Source organism: Cololabis saira, chromosome 11 (genome assembly GCF_033807715.1).
Source record: "Cololabis saira isolate AMF1-May2022 chromosome 11, fColSai1.1, whole genome shotgun sequence".
NCBI lineage: Eukaryota > Metazoa > Chordata > Actinopteri > Beloniformes > Belonidae > Cololabis > Cololabis saira.
Genome location: NC_084597.1, coordinates 14552280 through 14570214, shown reverse-complemented (window position 1 = coordinate 14570214; position 17935 = coordinate 14552280). Strand labels below are relative to the sequence as shown.

The 17935-nt window shown below is 39.1% G+C and overlaps 1 protein-coding gene across 2 annotated transcripts in view; it reads right to left on the bottom strand.

Moving 5' to 3' along the window:
- Positions 1-17591, bottom strand: part of fibcd1b (fibrinogen C domain containing 1b) — a 259486-nt gene extending 241895 nt beyond the window's left edge. For both annotated transcript variants that reach the window (XM_061733784.1, XM_061733783.1), the window contains exon 1: positions 16776-17591. In XM_061733784.1, the coding sequence (XP_061589768.1) occupies positions 16776-16847 (72 nt within the window). In that variant the 5' untranslated portion in view covers positions 16848-17591. The remainder of the gene's footprint in view (positions 1-16775) is intronic.
- Positions 17592-17935: the final 344 nt, after the last annotated feature.

The window sequence follows — 17935 nt, the reverse complement described above, 5'->3', positions numbered from 1 at the left end:
TTATCAATTTACTGATTACACATATAATAACCATTGACAAATGCAAATTTGTTGCTAACATGTTATATTGATGGCTATCGATGTTATTTTTGTCATGTAAGACCCACCTGAATAGTATCACAGAGCAAGCCTTTCTATGGTAAAAACCATCCCCATCAGCAGCAGCAGCAGCAGCCTCCTCAGGTGGACAACACGCTCCACAATACTGCAGACACTGTTAAGCAGCTCTGCTTTCAAACTCCCCAAATCCCAATCTGATTAGATATAAGTGGGCTCCACTGGAAAAAAAAACAAACAAACTTGAAGGGCCGACCCTGAAACACACAGGACCCAAAAGATTCACTCCCAGAGACCACAGGACAACAAGTTGGTTTCTATGCCTTATTGGGCTCATGCCGTTTTGATGGCACAGCAGTGACCTAGGTAGTGACTACCTATATAACTATAGTATTCAGCAGGTGGTCCAGCCTTAGTCATAGTAGTTATTGCTACAGGTTTCATCATTTATTTAAGGGACCCAACATCTCAAGTCTTACATTATGAAATGTGAGCGTGGGCGTGGTGTAAAAATAATGCTTCATATTCATGCACTTGAATATTGTCTGCGCTGTACTTATTTGAATGTTTACCATAGTGATATACTATGTTACTATAGATTGATTCTTCTTTTGTTAGTTGCTTTGGATAAAAGTATCTGATGAATGTAATTAAATGATTTTCATGGTTGGCATTGTTGTTTCATCGTAAAAAATGTTTCTGTGTACCATATTCATATTCCCATTGGGGCTTTTTTTTTACCTGCCCTGTGTTTGAAAGGTAAATCTAGAGTCTGCTCCGTAGTCCCGGTTAGCCAAGCTAGCCTGTGTAAGACCGAGTGAAGTCAGGGAACCTGAAGTTGAACTCAATGCCTCGCGCAAATCTTTAGATTTTGTGCGTTTGATAGTGTGTTGTATATAAAAATGCTATGCTTATCACTTCTTCCTACGTGGAAAAAAAAAGAAGTGGAGTCAAAGCCCCAATTCCAGAGTTATGGACTCAAGACTTCTGAACTTTCCTTTGAACTAAGTGGGGGTTTAGGACTTTACAACTGTCAAATTGTGGAGGCCATAAGAGCTCTCCAACAGACACTGTGAGTCCCCCATACACACTTTTCATCAACCCTTCAAACATGGCTATAACGAAAAGATTATAGAGGTTACCAGAGCACCTGAGAGGTGCAACTGTTAGAGCAACCTACCCAAAAATGGATAACGGACATATTGAGATCACCGGTGATTTGTGGATAGATCTGTGTTTGGATGGCAAAATGATGAAACAGGTTTTTGTACTACTGTTTAGTACTGTCACCTGTCATGAATTCTGTTTCATTCCTGTTCTGCTCTTGGAACGCTCTGCAAACTGCCACCACCCATCCAACCATCCATCCATTCATCATCGTTCTTCCTATTCAGGGCCACAGGGGTCTGTCTGCTGGAACATATCCCAGCTCTCTTTGGTCAAAAGGCAGAGGTATAACCAGGAAAAGTCCCCTATTTATTACAGGTTCACAAACGGTAACCTTGAGTACCACATAAGTCATATTAAAAACTGATGCCAAAACATGCAGTACCTAAAATGGTCACTGAGACCAGGCTCCAGAGATCATCCAGTCCACTGTTCATAAACCTTATCAGTTTAAACTTATACTAAACGATAAATATGGTGCTTTTTGAATGACAGCTGCATTGCAGGTTACGGTGTGAATGGCTATCCATCCATCTATTTTGTAATTTGTAATTTATTTATTTATTTCAAAACAGGGACAGTGCACAATAAAACATGAATGTTTTGCAAGAGAATATGCATTGTGCCAGGTTGTAGCAACTTGCTATTTTCCACCTGTAGTCCCTGGGCAGGTTGATGGAATACTGCATAAAAATTTGAAAAAGAAAAAAATAAGTAAAGGAGCAGAACAAATCAAAAATACCATAGATAAAATAGATAATTAAAACAACAGAGCAGGGGATCTGTCAGATGTTGGCACCTAAGATTAAAGCTAGGCTGCCCCCCCAACACACACACGCAACACACTTCATAAATGTACACACACTAGTATGGACAGTAACCAACGCTTGGCAAGATGTGAGAAGCTGTGGGGACTTGTAGTTGAAATAATGTTGGTTGGCAGAGTATTCCATTGAGTCATGGCAATACATGACAATGATGACTTCCCAAATGCAGTTTTGCGTTGGGGTACACAACACTCACCCCTGGCAACAGATCTTGTTGTTCGTGTCAACTTCTCAGAGCAGAGAGTAACACATTTTCTCAAGGGGGGAGCTGCAGCATTATGGATAATTTTAAAAAGTAAGCAGACATTTGAGTGCTTTATCAGGTTTTCAAAGTTTAAAATGTCATATTTATTGAGTATATGACAGTGATGGTAGCGACGTGGTTTTTTTTTATCATGGATTTATTAGGGCACATTTGTATAATGATTCAAGTGGTTTTTGAACTATTTTGCTTGACTGAGACCAGCTTGTAATACATTGTAAAAATGTGGTATAATCATAGCATTCAGATACATACTGGAGGCCTCAACTGTGAGTGAACTCCTTATGTATCTGAAATTAGCAAGATTAAATTTCAGTGTGTTTCTCACTTTTTTAACATGGTTTTTAAAACTGAGAGTTGGGTCAAGGGTGACACCCAAGTACTGGAATTTATCCACATTGCCCATTTACTGAGACGTCTGGACAATCTTTCAGTATGCGCCTGTTGGTAAAAGACATGGTTATAGTTTTTTCCAAGTTTAAGGTGAGGCATGAGTTATGTAACCAGGCAGCAACCTTTTTCTATAACTGTTTAATCCTATGCAGGGTCACAGGGTTGGAATAGCTGTTTAATAACTTATGCTTGTTAAAACATTAAAACTTTACTTCTGAGAGGAGAATAACAGAGTATTATCATAGTTTTTTTTAAAGGGGACCTATTATGGCATTTGATGTATATTTTAAACATGCCTTGAATGTCTTAAAAACAATCTAAAGCTTGTTTTTTCTACTTAAAACAGAAATTCAGCCTGTGTGCCATGTCTCTAGTTTTACCGCTTCTAGCCTCCTTTTCTGTGATTGATCCTGAGGGGAGGCTATGACAATGAGGCTCTGCGCTGATTGGCTGACTGAATGACGTGTAGCAGGGGAGGGAACAAAGCCTCGCTCCAGGCAGAAGAGCCGACTGCGTACACAAAGCGTGTCCCATGCAAGGGAGCTTCGGCGACAAAATAAATTCCATTGCTTTATTTTTTTTGTATTGGACTGTCCTAACTGGCCGCGAGTTTAACGGTTTCAGTGTGGACAGAGAGCGTCCGATGTCACGCAGCTCGACGTGATAGTTGGACGCTCGCATTCAGTTACACAGTGTAAACGGATCTTAAAGCCTGATTTACGGTTCTGCGTTAAATCGAGGCGTACCCTACGCCGTAGGCTCTGCGTTGGTGTAACGCGGAACCATAAATCAGCCTTGGTTTCAGCGTGGTTTCAGCAGCAGAGGCCGACCTATGGAAATCAGCGCCTATTGTTATGTAACGATAGGCGCAGATTCTGAACGGCTCGTAGAAGTCACATGACACTGGAAGATTCAGCCGGGCGCGGTGTACAGGCCGTGCATAATTTCATGGTATTTCATCTTTTCTGTGTTGGCAGGGTGAGGGGAGACCACTTTATATATGTTAAAACAAGAAAAAACATGTTTTTCATAATAGGTCCCCTTTAAAGTAAAATCTTGTTGCACTTTAAATTGTAATAGACCACGAAAGGTTCTAGGTTGGTCTGGAACCGTCCAAGTGACCAAGCCAGAGCAGCCCCCAGTGACTACTTTCTCTCACATTCAGTATTATTATTGAATGGATTATTGTGTGGAGTCAGCTCCTAATAAAATGTGTCACAGCATAGAAAAAAGGGCTTTAAAACCACCCACAGACACCAACAGAAAGCTTTTGTGTGACAGGTTTGTCACATTCGATTGATGGAGCGTTTAGTTACATCTGCTGTTACAGATGTGAAATTAGAGGATCACCATTAAGTGTAATTGTTGCCTTTATTTATCACTATTCCAAATGCTTTTTGTGCAACTGACATGTTAAGTAATAGCTATGAAATTTTATGTGTTTTTCATTCACATCAACTTCATTTGATCAAGTTTCAGTTTCTGGTTTCATACGTCTGCATGCCCAGAAGTGTTTATATGAGCAAGTGTTTGCTTCTCTGAGGAATATCTCCCATTCTCCCAGCTGCCAGGTTCCACAACATCCGCAGAAACTACTGGTTCGCACTACATAACATTTCCATATACAATCTGATTCAGTCTTAGGTATTGCAGAGAAGTGCTGAATTTTTTCAGAGGAAACAAGACAAGCCAAATATGTAATAAATATGAGCTTCTCTACTTCAGTGACAACAGGAGGTCATAAACTAACTGAACTGAGATGCAAGTTGAAACATGCAGAAAACACTAAATGTAGCTTTTCTACTAATGAAAAAGCCAAGCCAGATGATATATGACAGAGCCATTTCCAGAAGCTTTTCCATGATGTTTGATGTTTTTTTTTAAATAGGTCAAGTACAATGACATATTTCTTTTCAAATAATATAGTAACTTCAGCTCAATACGACAGGGAGCTTTTTTTTTTCTTTTCCCATCAACAATCATTCTGCTACATTTTTCTGACTGATTCAGTGTTTGAATCATTTAAAAGGAGGGATCTGAAATAACAAGACACCATGGGAGTGGGGCCTACAATTTTCATTTATTCAGATTTGCTGCTTTCCCCAGCGCATGTGAATAATAGCACACAGTCTGCCACATTTAATTTTTGATGATGAATAAATAATGGACGTTAGTAGATAAGTCAGTTAATATATTAGCTATGAGTTTGTCATGATTGTTTAATATGTTAGTAGCATAAATATCTCTCCGTATGTGATGCTGCCATGATCTGTCTGTCTGCCCCCCAGTATATTTTATGGATTTTGTTTTGTCTTTTTTTTTTATTTGTCTCCAAAAAAACAAGATAATATTTTTATATTTGTCATTCATGCCACTTATTGTTACAAAAATGTTTTCTTTTTCATTTTCCTGAACATAGTTTATTAACTATTAAATAATTCATAAATGGCGGACTAAAGATACTGTACGGCTGTCAGTATTATGAAAATGTGGCTTACATCTTGATCATTTTTATTATCTTTTAACAACACGGTCAGCCACTGAGATGTTCCCGACATATTTTATTAAAAGTCTGGCTCCAGACTAGTCATTTACCAAGTTGACTTATTTTAGTGGCACGATACAACAATTTCTCAACTGAGACACTTTACCCATGCAGCAAAAAAGCAACGATTAGATAATAAGCATCATGGGCAGACGTCGCTCTCCTCTTTCTCAGTGCTTCCAGGCACGGCAGACAATAACAAATGCAGGATTGTGCATACTTTGCATTGCTTCAGTCCAAATTAAGCATGTTGGCATTGCTGCAAAATGTAGGTCTGATTTGGATCGGATTTGTTTAGGGAAAACCCTTTCCCTTCGGGAAACATAAATTAATTTAGAAATGAGGCGATGCCAGGCTGAAGCTGGAAACTGACTGTTAGGAGTTTCTAATGCCATCTGATATCAGGCAAACTAATTGTGGCATGAGATAATAACACTTACAATAAATAATACACATGATTTCTGTGTTGCCTTGCAGAGTTGCACGGTGCATCAAAAATTAACCAAAGTGTTTCCATTTCAAATTCATTTCCAGCTCAGTCTCATGCCAGGACTTGTTATAACTGCACTCGTCCACAACACCACCACTCAGTAATCTTGTAATAATATGCAACTGCAGTACAGCTTGTGATGGAAAAAGGGAAAACAGGATCAGGAATTATATTTGGAACCAATTCAAAATTCAACAGCAAAAAATTCAGTTTCTCAGATTTTATCCTTTGAGTCCATCAATGTTGTTAATGGCAGTAAGACATCTGATAATGCACGGCTCCTAATGATGCCATTATGTTTCTTCAGTTAGCTCAAGCAAGTCGTCAGCAGGTAAATATGCCGAGCCAGTTTGCTGTGGAAATGGCTCCACTTGGCACACAGGAGAGCCAATAACATGATTTTTTTTTTGAGGGACTAAAAGTAGGAGAGAGTTAAGAGAGCAAAGCAGCTCAACCGCATGGGTTTGGCAGTTCAACACACGATGAAAAAAGCTCCCTGTGCACTCGTGGTGGAACAGATGCCACACATTAGCGTCACTGTTTTAAAGTCAGCTGTGGCTCGCTGCCAGGCATTTTCTATCTTCTGACAGTTTTCAGTGGGATTGTGTGCTAAAGTGGTCTATGTTGAGTTACGACTTCACTCACTTTCTTCCTGCTGTCCTATATTACTCCTCTGCTCCGGGTCTGATGGTCAGGGTAAAGTGACTGCTTCATTAAACTTTTCAAATGATCAGAAATTATGTACAGGGTTTTCAGGATGCAATTACTTCCCTCATTATTTACTTTACTCTATATCCTTAGCTATGCACATAACCCATCAAACAGAGAAGGAGGCTGGGCTTATTTGGAATGTAATATCATTATATAAATATACATACATATAGTAATATTTTGTAGTTGCATGAGCATTTAACTGTTTATTAATGATGCTCAGAGGGAGAAAGAAAAAGGCAATGCCTTTTGAAAATTGGCCTGTGATCCCTGAACGGCAAATCTCACCATGTCACATCTCTATTTGATAAAGAATTGAGCATTACACGAACAGAACTCTTTAACTCCAAGATGGAAATCACCAGGAGCAAATTGGACATTTCTCACTATAAATGTGGAGATAGAGTTCAGACCGTCAGTAGAATGAGCCTGGCTAGTTGTCCATCAACATGCCAGAATGCTTTAACACATGCACACACTCCCTCTTGCTCTCTCATCTTTCACTCCAGCACTCCATCTCATTTCCAGCGCACTGTTTTCCCACCATCAGCACACCTCTCATTTGCCTCTCAAAGGTGACTTGTAATGCATTTTCAATAATGATTTAGCAGGTAAAAAAGCAGCCAATTGCAGAATGCTGATATTAAAGCCCATTAAATATATCAGGCACATTGAACTTATTTCTTTTAGAAAGTCTTTTTTCTTCTATATGACCCATTCTGAGATAAACAGATATGGTATACATACACACCCAAACACACAGGAAGGGCTGAGTCATGCATACTGAAATCTAATCCCCCTCTATTCTGCCTGGTTTCCCTCTTTATCACACTTTTAGCTTTTCTGCAGTGAAACCTTGCCCATCAGGTCGTTGTGCTGACACATCTATCGATACACACTCTGCACGGTACACTCTAACCTTGTCCTGTGGCGCCTTCAATTTCTACTTTCACAGAAAGCTATATTCAGATATTTGTGCAAACCTTTAAAATGTTGTTGCTGTTACAAGTTAAGTGAGTGGAAAATGGATTGATCTCAAAAAGGCATATAGCTATGTCTCGAGCAATATACTGTACTGTACATATGCCTTGAGCAACTAAAGCGCCGTAAGAAACGTTGGCTCATTGATAACATGGACAAAAGTTTCAGACTTTAAATCAAATTTTTTCACAGAAGCTACAAGATCAGAATGTTGCAAAATGTTATGAGGCATGTTTCCTAAGTTGTCACTCATTACAAAACAGCAGTTTTAGAGTTCAAGTTGAGGTCCAGCAGGCCAGGAAAATCTGCCTGTAGAACTTCTATAGGTGTTTATCCAGGAATCTCATTTTGGAAATAATTTTCCTATATATCACAAAAAGAAAGAAATGCTTGCATTAAATGTTTTTTCTGGTGATATAAAAATATATTTTTCACCAAACCGCAATGGAAAGATTTTTTTTACATGTTCAAGTTACATGAGGTACCAAAAAGCGTCACATTCGCTTTTCTGTAGGAAGGCTCCCTTGGGCATGATACAACAGGCGCAACAAGAGGAGCTGCTGCCTTGCATAAATCATGAAAAGTCGCATGAGTCATCGTAAAGTTTAAAATCCATTGTTCCTCCAGGAAATCATAAATATAAGCCAGAAAAATAAACCCTACCACAGAAAAAAAACAACATCAACAAAACAAGGTAGCTATAGCTATTCACTTTGTTATAATTATCCCTTGTGAAACAGGCGAGGTAAATCTCCCAACTTCCCTGATGCCGTTGGTACAGAACGTACCAAAGAAATTGCACTGCAACAAGGCAGAGATAGGCTTTATGTGACAACCCTTTAAAATCACTGTTCAAAACAATTAAGATGATAAGGGGCAACCGTTTAAAAGCGTCTGCCTCTGTCTTGAAAGACCACAACTACTTAGAGCCTTTAAATCCCCAACGAGTAACAGCAGTATTCCTACTCCAGTGCACGCTATGCTAGATGTCTTTAGTAGATAGTGGTCTGGTTGTCGTTCATCCGGCATCATTAAATCTGTTTCTCCGATTAGTTGTCTGCTTATCCAGTGGCATTCAAAGGCACTTTCTTCTGTACGCAGTGGTTGAACGAGAGTGATTTTGAAGAAAAAAAGAATTACGAAGGCTGGCAAGGCTCATAAAAGAGATACCCAATACAACATTTGCCACATTTACCTTTCGGATCTTGAAATGTCCAAACATTTGAGTGGTACTGTACTTATACCAAAATCAAACCCCCAAACACACACACCACAATCCCCTGGTTTCTCAGTTTCAGTCCAACAACAGTTGCCAATACTTTTAGCACTGTTGTTAACATTTTTATATTGGTTTTTATTTGTAAATTATTTTATTTTTAAGCACATTGATGAATAGGTTTCTCCATGTTCTCTATGTTAATGTTCTTTACTCAAGCTCGTCTTTGGTGAATGTTTTGTGGGACATTTGGGAATATCCAAGAGCTGACAGTGAAAAACACTGTTTCCTTCAGAAGATATAGCTGATATGTACGATAACAACCTCATACTGTACGTATGTGGGATTTTGAACAGCTGAAATACATCTACTTCATGTCTGCTTAACACTTATCAGTGGCCTCTTCTGTTAACCTTCTGTGATTCATTCTCTCCATCCTACCATGTCCTTTCTACTTCACTTTGGTTGCTCTTTTGTTTCTCTCTGGCTCTTATCTCTTTTTTTTTCAATCTGCTTTCCATTGAACCCTATTCCTTTCTTGTTCCTCTCCTCCCTTGCCCCCCCACTTTTCTCAAAGCTCTTCAAGCACCTTGCATCATTAGACATCTGATATTGAAATACTCTGTTCCTTCAGGTCAGCAAGAGATATGGACAGGCACAAAATGAGAAAAAGATATTAAAAAGATGTGGGAGGTCAGTTAACAAAGGCAGATGAAGGATAAGCAGGGATAAAAAAATGAAAACGGTCATTTTTAACCTTCAAAATAAGCCCTTTACATCTGCTGGACTACGGAAGATACATGTTACGTAACTTCGGTCCCTCTGTTTCCCTAACCTACATAAAATAGTATCTGCTCCATTAAGATACTAAATCACTCGCTATGAAATAGCTCTCTACACTTATGTAACAACTTGATGGTAATGGCTCATTACTGCTTTGATCCACCAACACACACTCCTCTCACACAGTCATACCTTCATTCTAACAATAGGCCCACACTCCTCTTGACCACTTGTGTTTTCATCACATGATTAACAGACATTAAAGCAATGAGTTTCAACTATGCAAAGCGGTGCACGCATTTCCAAACCTCAAAAGTCTAATATAATCCCACACCATCCCCTCCTTGATTTTAGACTTGGGACTGGTGACATCCTGTATGTTCCTGTTCACCTTTGCTTCAGAGCACATGACTACCATTTATTTTCTTTTGTTACAACTCTAGAAAACTAATTTGTCTGAACCCGGTACTTGCTTTCACTGAGTGATGGTCCATTTCAGAAGCCTCAGAGTCCAGAAAAGTCAACCAGTTGCCAGTGGAGAGAGGTTGAAATAAGGCATATTTCGGGCATAGTTCTTAAGTAGTGCTTGTGAATAACTGCAGAAAACCTTTGCAGTCTTTTACCATACAAAGGTATTGATTACCATGTAGTTATATTAGCAGTGATAATATAACTGATGATGATGGCTGTTGATGCAATGTCTTCTAAGAAATCAGAGATCCTGATCACATTATGATCTGAATAGAGATCAGACACGTCCAACTTCAACTTACACCACTGTCCTTTATGTACTGAAATTCTTCCAGATTCCTTGAATATCCCATTTAATGATATTTAATATCATTATAATGCTTAATAATTTCTTTTAATTATATTATTCAATGTGGAAAGAAAAACTATACACCTGTTGTCCAACTTCTATTTTCCTAAATTAACATTTAAATTATTTTCTTAATAATTTCATAACATCATCCGTTTGAAATAGCATTCTTTTCTTCTCTTTACTAGCACTAATATATAATATAGATAAGATAAGTTGTAAGAACTAATATATAATATAGATAAATGAAAGTTGACCAGAAAAAAACATTAAATATCTTAAGTCCTGCAGTGTCCAAAATGATTTGAGGTTATGAAAATAAAAGTTAGCCTTTTGACATCCCGTACCAAGAGAGAAAGAATGTTGCCAAAAAAAGTGGTAATATGTGTAATTTCATTCAATGAAATTCAAAAATACTTTACAATTAATTTTCCTTTGGGGATTAATAAAGTGTATTAATTGTGAATGGCAAATGTTTCCTTCTAAGTTTTTGTCAATTTGGTCATACTGTAGCATCAAATTAAAAGTGAGCAAACTTCACAAGTTCATATACTCTCTGTACTAAATTTTCTAAAAGGGAGGATACAGATGCTTTTAAAAAGGACTATTTTCTTGGTATATACCACACTTGTGCTTTTAATTAGCTTGTAACACTGCCTACCACAGTCCCTTTGAGTCCATAAAGGACTCAAAGTCCTGCTCTCAGTAGCCAGTGGACTATAAGATGTGCAATAATATCACATGTGCAATAATATACCTGTATATAAGATGTGCAATATCTGTCAATCTACCTCACAACACTCCACCTGCTTTTCTGCACTGTTTAACTGTATATACTGTTCATATCCTGTGTTTATACATATTGTATACGTATCTTTTTGTATTTTTTATATATTTTTTATTTCTGACTTTTCAGTCTTTTTACCCCTCTACCCCTATATGTGTGTACTGCTGACGACAAATAAGTTTCCCCACTGAGGGAGAAAATAAAGGATATCTTATCTTATCTTATCTTATCTAAAGTATCACTACAGTAAAAGAGTCTGATGTCCGAATTTGATAATTTCTTTCTGTAATATATTGTCCTCACTGAAGAGGTCTGATTGTACAGCCACATAAATCAAACAGAAAAAAGTAATGTCCCACCTAGAGTGCAGTCTATGCAATTACAAACTCTCACAAGTTGTAAGAACACTATAAGCTAGAACTGAACATAATCAATACATCAATAATAAAATGTTGTGTTACTCTGGTAATAAGAGCAGAAATCGCCCATCTCACAACAGGTTAAAGTGGAGAAGGCATTATTTTCCATATTTTTGGACCTATCTAAACTGCTGCAACAATTAATGCTTACCTGAGATGTCATTATAAGATCAAAAGCAAACAAACAAAAATAAAAAAAAAAGTGCAAGAGGTGTTTTTTCATTTCAATGCAAAATAAATAGGGTGTGTCTAAATCTCACAGTCTCTGCAGTGGAAAACTTTATTTCAGGACAACCAATTACATCATAAGGTGGAGTTCACTGATCAGATTCTATGACAATACTAGACCAAAGAAACCATGCAGTTTCATGAGAAGGACACATTCTGGCTTCATGATGTCACTGAACCAGCCATTGGGAATCAGTGATATAGCCTAACTGGTCAAGTTTTAAGATAAAAATGGGCATCCCTTTCATTTTAAAAGCAAAATTTTGACTAAGGAAAGAGTGATCAGTTTCTTCTTGGTACAAACTAATGTCCAGTGTAAGCTTGATTCCTTTCACAGCCATTCCAAACAGTTATAAGAGCATGTAATCTTTGGTGTTACAGTCCGTCTAGGTTTATACTCCTGATCCAATTCTGGCCCATTCATGAGGCACCCGTCCCCTTCACAGAAAGCTTCCAGAAATTTGACCAATCATGTGATGCTTTAGAACCTCCAGATGTTAGACCAATCAGAAAACACTTACGACAACAACAGTTTCTTTTTTAAGGAACTTGAGTGGTTCCAAAGTAAACTATTTGGAGGTAAAACGGGTCTGATGATCATACAAGCACCACAGATTAAACAAAATTGGCTGAAATTGACCAAGTCCACTTTGAGATATGTGACGTGCCAAAATTATGCAGACCTTTGTAATATCTGTTACCATTTGCTAACAGATGTTACCTTAATCCCATCAACAGCAGAGTGGAGGAGATGGAAGCTGAGGTTGTTAAGAGTTGCAATGCCACCATATCACGCCCCCCTCCTGCACCACAGGGAAATCACAGGCCCAGTGAACCAGGGAAGTCTCTCTCCGTTCTGTTTTTGCTACGGTGTACAATACATCCTACACCCCCAGGCCAGCTAAGCAGGTTCATTAGTTCGACAATGGTAACCCACAAAATCAGCCCGTCCACATCAAACGCACCCAGCACTGAGAAGCAATTCCTAAGTGTTAAGAAGCATTACCTACAACAAGCAACATATTAAGAATCATGTCTTCACAGTACATCCCGGATCAACTAAAAGAAGATTATTTTCAGCATTATTGATAGATAACTTCAAATCAAGGTGGCATTCTTCACTTTGCAAGCAATTTGCAGAACTTTTTTTTGACAAAATATGGGAAGTGACAGCTCAGGCTGGCAGCTAATCATTATTTAAACTATCATGAAAGTGAAATATTTTGTCATCTCATTAAAAATATACCCTTATTTTGAGCTTGATGACAGAAAGTCATTTAAAATAAAAGCTGGAACACAAGTAATAAATGACTCAAAACGTAAGTGGTTCTAAAAAGAAAAGACCTAAAGGTACACCTTAAAACTAATTAGGTTAATTGGCATCAGGTCAGTTACAGGTTTGGGTATGGAAATAGCATCTTCAAAAGTAGGAGTCTATCAGAAGGTTCATCAATCTGACAAACTTGTGACAACTTTGAACATCTCATCATCTTCAGAACATACCATTAGAAAATTCAGAGAATCTCAAAAAATCTGAGGTCAAAGATCTGCATTGGATGCCTGTGATCTTCAGACTTTCAGGTGGATCTGCGTTAAAAACCGCCATTATTCTGAAATGAAAATCACGCAAAAGGCTCTGAAATGCTTCCGGAAATCAAAAACCCAGTTTACCATGCCATCCACAAGTCCAGTTAAAGTTCATTTATGCAAAGATAACTGTAGATGAAACCAAAAATGGTGCAATCTTATCGGGGCTAATGAAAACTGGAAATTGTAGTCAAACAAACTGACAACTTTCTTTCTTTTTGGAAACCATGGATGCAGCATTTTAAAGCCTTCGTATCTGAAGGCATATGGGTGCATTAGTAGGCTTACCTATGGAATGAGTAGTTACAGTGCACATTTGTAATGGAAACACCAATGCTTAAAGGTTGTTTAGCAATACATGCTCCCATCCAGCATAACAAGGCTTAACCACATTCTGCATCCATTACAAAAGCATGGGTTTGCAGAAAAAGAGTCAGGGTGCTGAAGTGACCTCCTTACAGGCCATTTCCATCTTTTGTGAAAAAAAAAAAAGAAAGGTGAATCATGAAATGAAAATCATTCAAATGAATGAGCCAGGACTGTGGAGCCACTGAAATCCTTTATAAAAGAAGAATAGGACAACACCCCTCTTCCCAAACTCCAACAACTGGTCTCCTCCAGACATATATTGAGACTAAAAGAGGGGGTGCCGCACATTGCTCAACATTTTTTTTTTTACTTGCAATGGCATATTTCCTCACTTTCAACATCTATTTGTGTTCTTCTGTGAATTAAATTAGTTTTTTAATTCGTTTTTTTTCTACATTATGTTTTATCTACATTTTGGAGCATCCCAAGGCCTTTATGTTTATTTTTTTTAGAACTAAGGTTCTACATGTGTATGTGTTTTATGTTTTGGTCTCCATGAACTCCTTTGTAGCTGAATGCTCCAGTGCTTCACCAATATTTTTCACTGAAAATTGCTTGCAGCAAGTGAACAGTAAGTTGACAAGACACAACTGCCTTATGTGGTTTTCAACAGTCCTTTCAGTGCTTTGGAAAATGTGGAGTTCTCAGAGAGTTATTGATTAAATCCAGTTCAAATGGGCAACTCCAACAGTTCTTATTGCCTTCTCAGTTATACTGTGTATGTGTGAGGTTGAGAGGCAATTTGTGGTAAAGAGGAAAAATGTGCAGACATGTGCACAGCACAGCCACATGTGCTGCATGAATCACAGGTGAAATTAAAAATTGCCAAAAAGTATTCCTGTGAGAATCAGACTTTCACCCATTGTCTGCTCTTCTATTGTAGAATTTGATATTGTTCCAACAATATTACAGAGAAAGGAAGCAAATGACATATCTAAACCAGTTTTGTGACTATACACAGTTCTTTTTTCACTTTACTCTTACAGCTTATTATGGCAAACAGCAACCTTGACCTAGCTCTCTTACTTTCATCCCATTTTTCTTTTCTTATACAAGCCATTCCATTGTTGAGTTCATCCAAAAGCAGAACATAAGATGTAGACACAATGTGAGTTCCTTCTTATACAGCAAAATAGATTTTAAGGCCAATTTCAAGCGATGTTTGAATGCCCGTTGATCTGTAACTGGCTTCTTTCTGTCACAAAAAGGAAGCTGGAGAGAGCACGCCTTCAGTGAGGAATAAAATATGGAGAGTAACTGCAATAAACACAAACTGGGATCACTAGAGATCGCTACTACCTGATCCCTCTCATCTGAAATGACTGTGTCACTAGCTCGAGTCTGGAGATAAAGGTTTGGTGTTACCACTTCAGATTAGACGATTTATGTGTGCGTGTATGTGTGGCGGCAAAGAAAGCCAGCCAAGCTTTCACCAATTGAAATAGAGCAACTCAAGAGGGGAGGAGGGGTGCGGAGAGGAGCATTAGACGCCAGTCCCCATTTCCTACTGCCTCTCATCTCATCCAACATCAGTCGCTGTCTGATCTGTGGTAAAGTGTTGAAGTCACGGGACATATTTTTTCCTTCTTATCCTAGACTTACCACTCAGCATCACAGGATTATGTTGTTGTTTTTTTTCTTCAGGATTACAAACCTGAGAAAATTAAAACTCAACCTCATTGCATATTCTTTTGTGTTTAGAGAAGCAGTTTCCCTCACCACTTTAGTGTCTAGAGACAAAGATTACAGCATTCTATGATACATAATCAGCAAATTAAAACTGATAAGTATTTGGTTTTCACATGAACTTTAAGTGGCCATTACAAAGTTGAGGCAGCTTGTTGGCAATAAGCAAACTGTTGCCCTTACATGCCCTTACATGTCTCGGCTGTAACCTATGGAAATGTTACTACAGCATTCTATCAATCAATGCTCATCTAACTAATTCATTCCCAGTTCACAGCGCGACCATTCCAATGACTCATAAATCTGCAGGAGCACAAGGCAGAAAGCAATCAAACACCTATAGGCTTAAAGGAAATTTGCAGTTGTCTGGTTTCCTTCTTACTAACACACTCTGAATGCCAAAAGCTTCATACTTGCAAAAGTGTTTTAGTCAAGGAGCACCTGAGGATACACATTCAGTTCGGAAAAAGCTTTTTTGCTCTATTGAAAAGTGATAAAAGGGCATTGGGGGAGAGAAACTGCTCACTGCTGATACCTTTTTCTTAGCAAGCACTACAGCAAACCACTGTGCCAGTCTGTGTTTAAAACGTATCCAAGGGAATTAGATCCCTTTTTTCTTTATTTCTTTTTTTAATGGGGGGGGGGGGTAACTCCCTCTTTTAGGTATATGTTACTTTCCAGTGAAGTGCCAGAGACAGCAGTCCATCTCCATTCTAATTAGGCGAAGAGAATGGTGTTTTCTACGGAAATACGTTTGCTCACTCCGTTGTAGCCCCGTCCCTTATGGGTTATCAATAACCCTACTGACCTTGTGAATACACACTGGCTGTTCCCATAAGTGAGCTTGCCTTGCCTGTGACTAACGCCACACACATCCACTCCTGTCTCATTTCACCAGCGCTGGAGACAGCCTGAAGAACTGCGGGCAGTTTAGATGCTGGAAGGTGTCTGTGGGCCAAGTTAGATTCAGTTCAGATCCCTTCAACTCTGTAAACTGTAAAAAAAAAAAAAAAAAAAAAAAAAAAACGATTTCCAGAGATTAAGCAGGCTGTGCCGCTCACATGGAGAGGAAATGTGAGATTATGCTGAGAAAAATGTACGCGCGATGCGCAAACGATTATCTCCTGCAGTGATTTCTAGCACTACTCTCCGTCATTACATCCCCCCCAAGTAGACTAAATATCACATTTAGGCGTTCTGACACGCTAATCGAGACTTGGTACCGTGTGATCCGCCGGTGCGCTTATGCAGTGTAAAAGGAACAGAAGCTCTGGGAGTTGGGGAGAGCTCATCTGCAAGCTACTGTCTCCACAGTGCAGTGATTTCGCCCGTGAGGCATACACCACCAAATCCAGCGTGGTAACACTGCACCAAGCAGATGCACCACTCCTAAAAAGAAAAAAAGAAAACCCTAACGCAACTGTAGTTGTGTGCAAACATAGCCTACCTGGTTTTTATGCCGAGTTCCATCTTCGAGTTCAGAAGAGCTGTTCATGGTTCCCCATCGGTCATTTACCATCCCACGAAGAAATTGCGCATCAGATCCGCCTGTTTGTTCCACGCAACAGAAAATAAACCCACTCTTTTTTTACGTTAAGCCTGTATCTGGGATTCAGCTCAGTCCAAGAGGAAATGCTTTTTTTTATTTTCTAAGATGAAATATTACTGTCAATAACAATAACAGAAATAAATCACAACTACTTTTTGCGGCTCAGCGACCGCACACGCCGCGCAAAACTGCGCACCACAATTTAATTAAAATTCCCTCCTTTCTGTAGATCTTTCCGTTGTTCCGTTTGAAAGAAATAGTTTTAGTTTAAGCTCCTCATTTGAAAACTTGATTCAATAAATAAATCAAGATTGCACCGGATTTAATAAAGGAGACACATTCCCAAAATGATCCGGTGAGCGTCCGTCCTTTTACTCCAGCGAAAAGACTTTAAATCTTCTTTGATTCAGATTTTTTAACGCAGTCTCGGCTTTTTTGTCCACTCACTCTTGCTTAGTTTGAAACGAGCTCCTCTAGAAATGTTTTCACTAAGGAGGTAAAAGGTAAAAAAAAAAGAAGATGGGATAGGGTCGCAAAAGCCTCCGTGTCCTTGCTTTGCTTTTTACGCGACAAAAGCCTCCGATGTGGAACCCGCGGGGTGGATGCAGCCTCCTTCAGCCTATGTGAGCCAGTCTGCTGTGGCTGCTGAGATGCCTCCGACGAGACGTTTGCGGGGAGATTAGCGCGCTCTGCCTGCGAGCCGCGCGGGGCGCTCCGAACCTCCGACTGTCAATCAGCGGCTCCCCTCGGTATGCACGACGCGCTTCGGGGCAGCGTTCCTTCCCTGTACCACCCTGCCCTGGGCTTCGGTACTACTGCCTCGCTGCCTGTTCTCCCACGGCGCAGTGGACCCTCCTATCCCACTGCCACCCAGACAGCAACACGTATGGAAAATACAGAATTATCTGAAATATGCAACATTACTACTCCACACCATTGTTTTACAAGGAGTTGCTGGGGATATTAATATCCATTGTTAATGACAATGTTCATTCAGCCAGGACTGGTAATTTGAGTGCCTGCCTTGAGAGGTGCGGGGAAGAAAGCAATATGCTTCT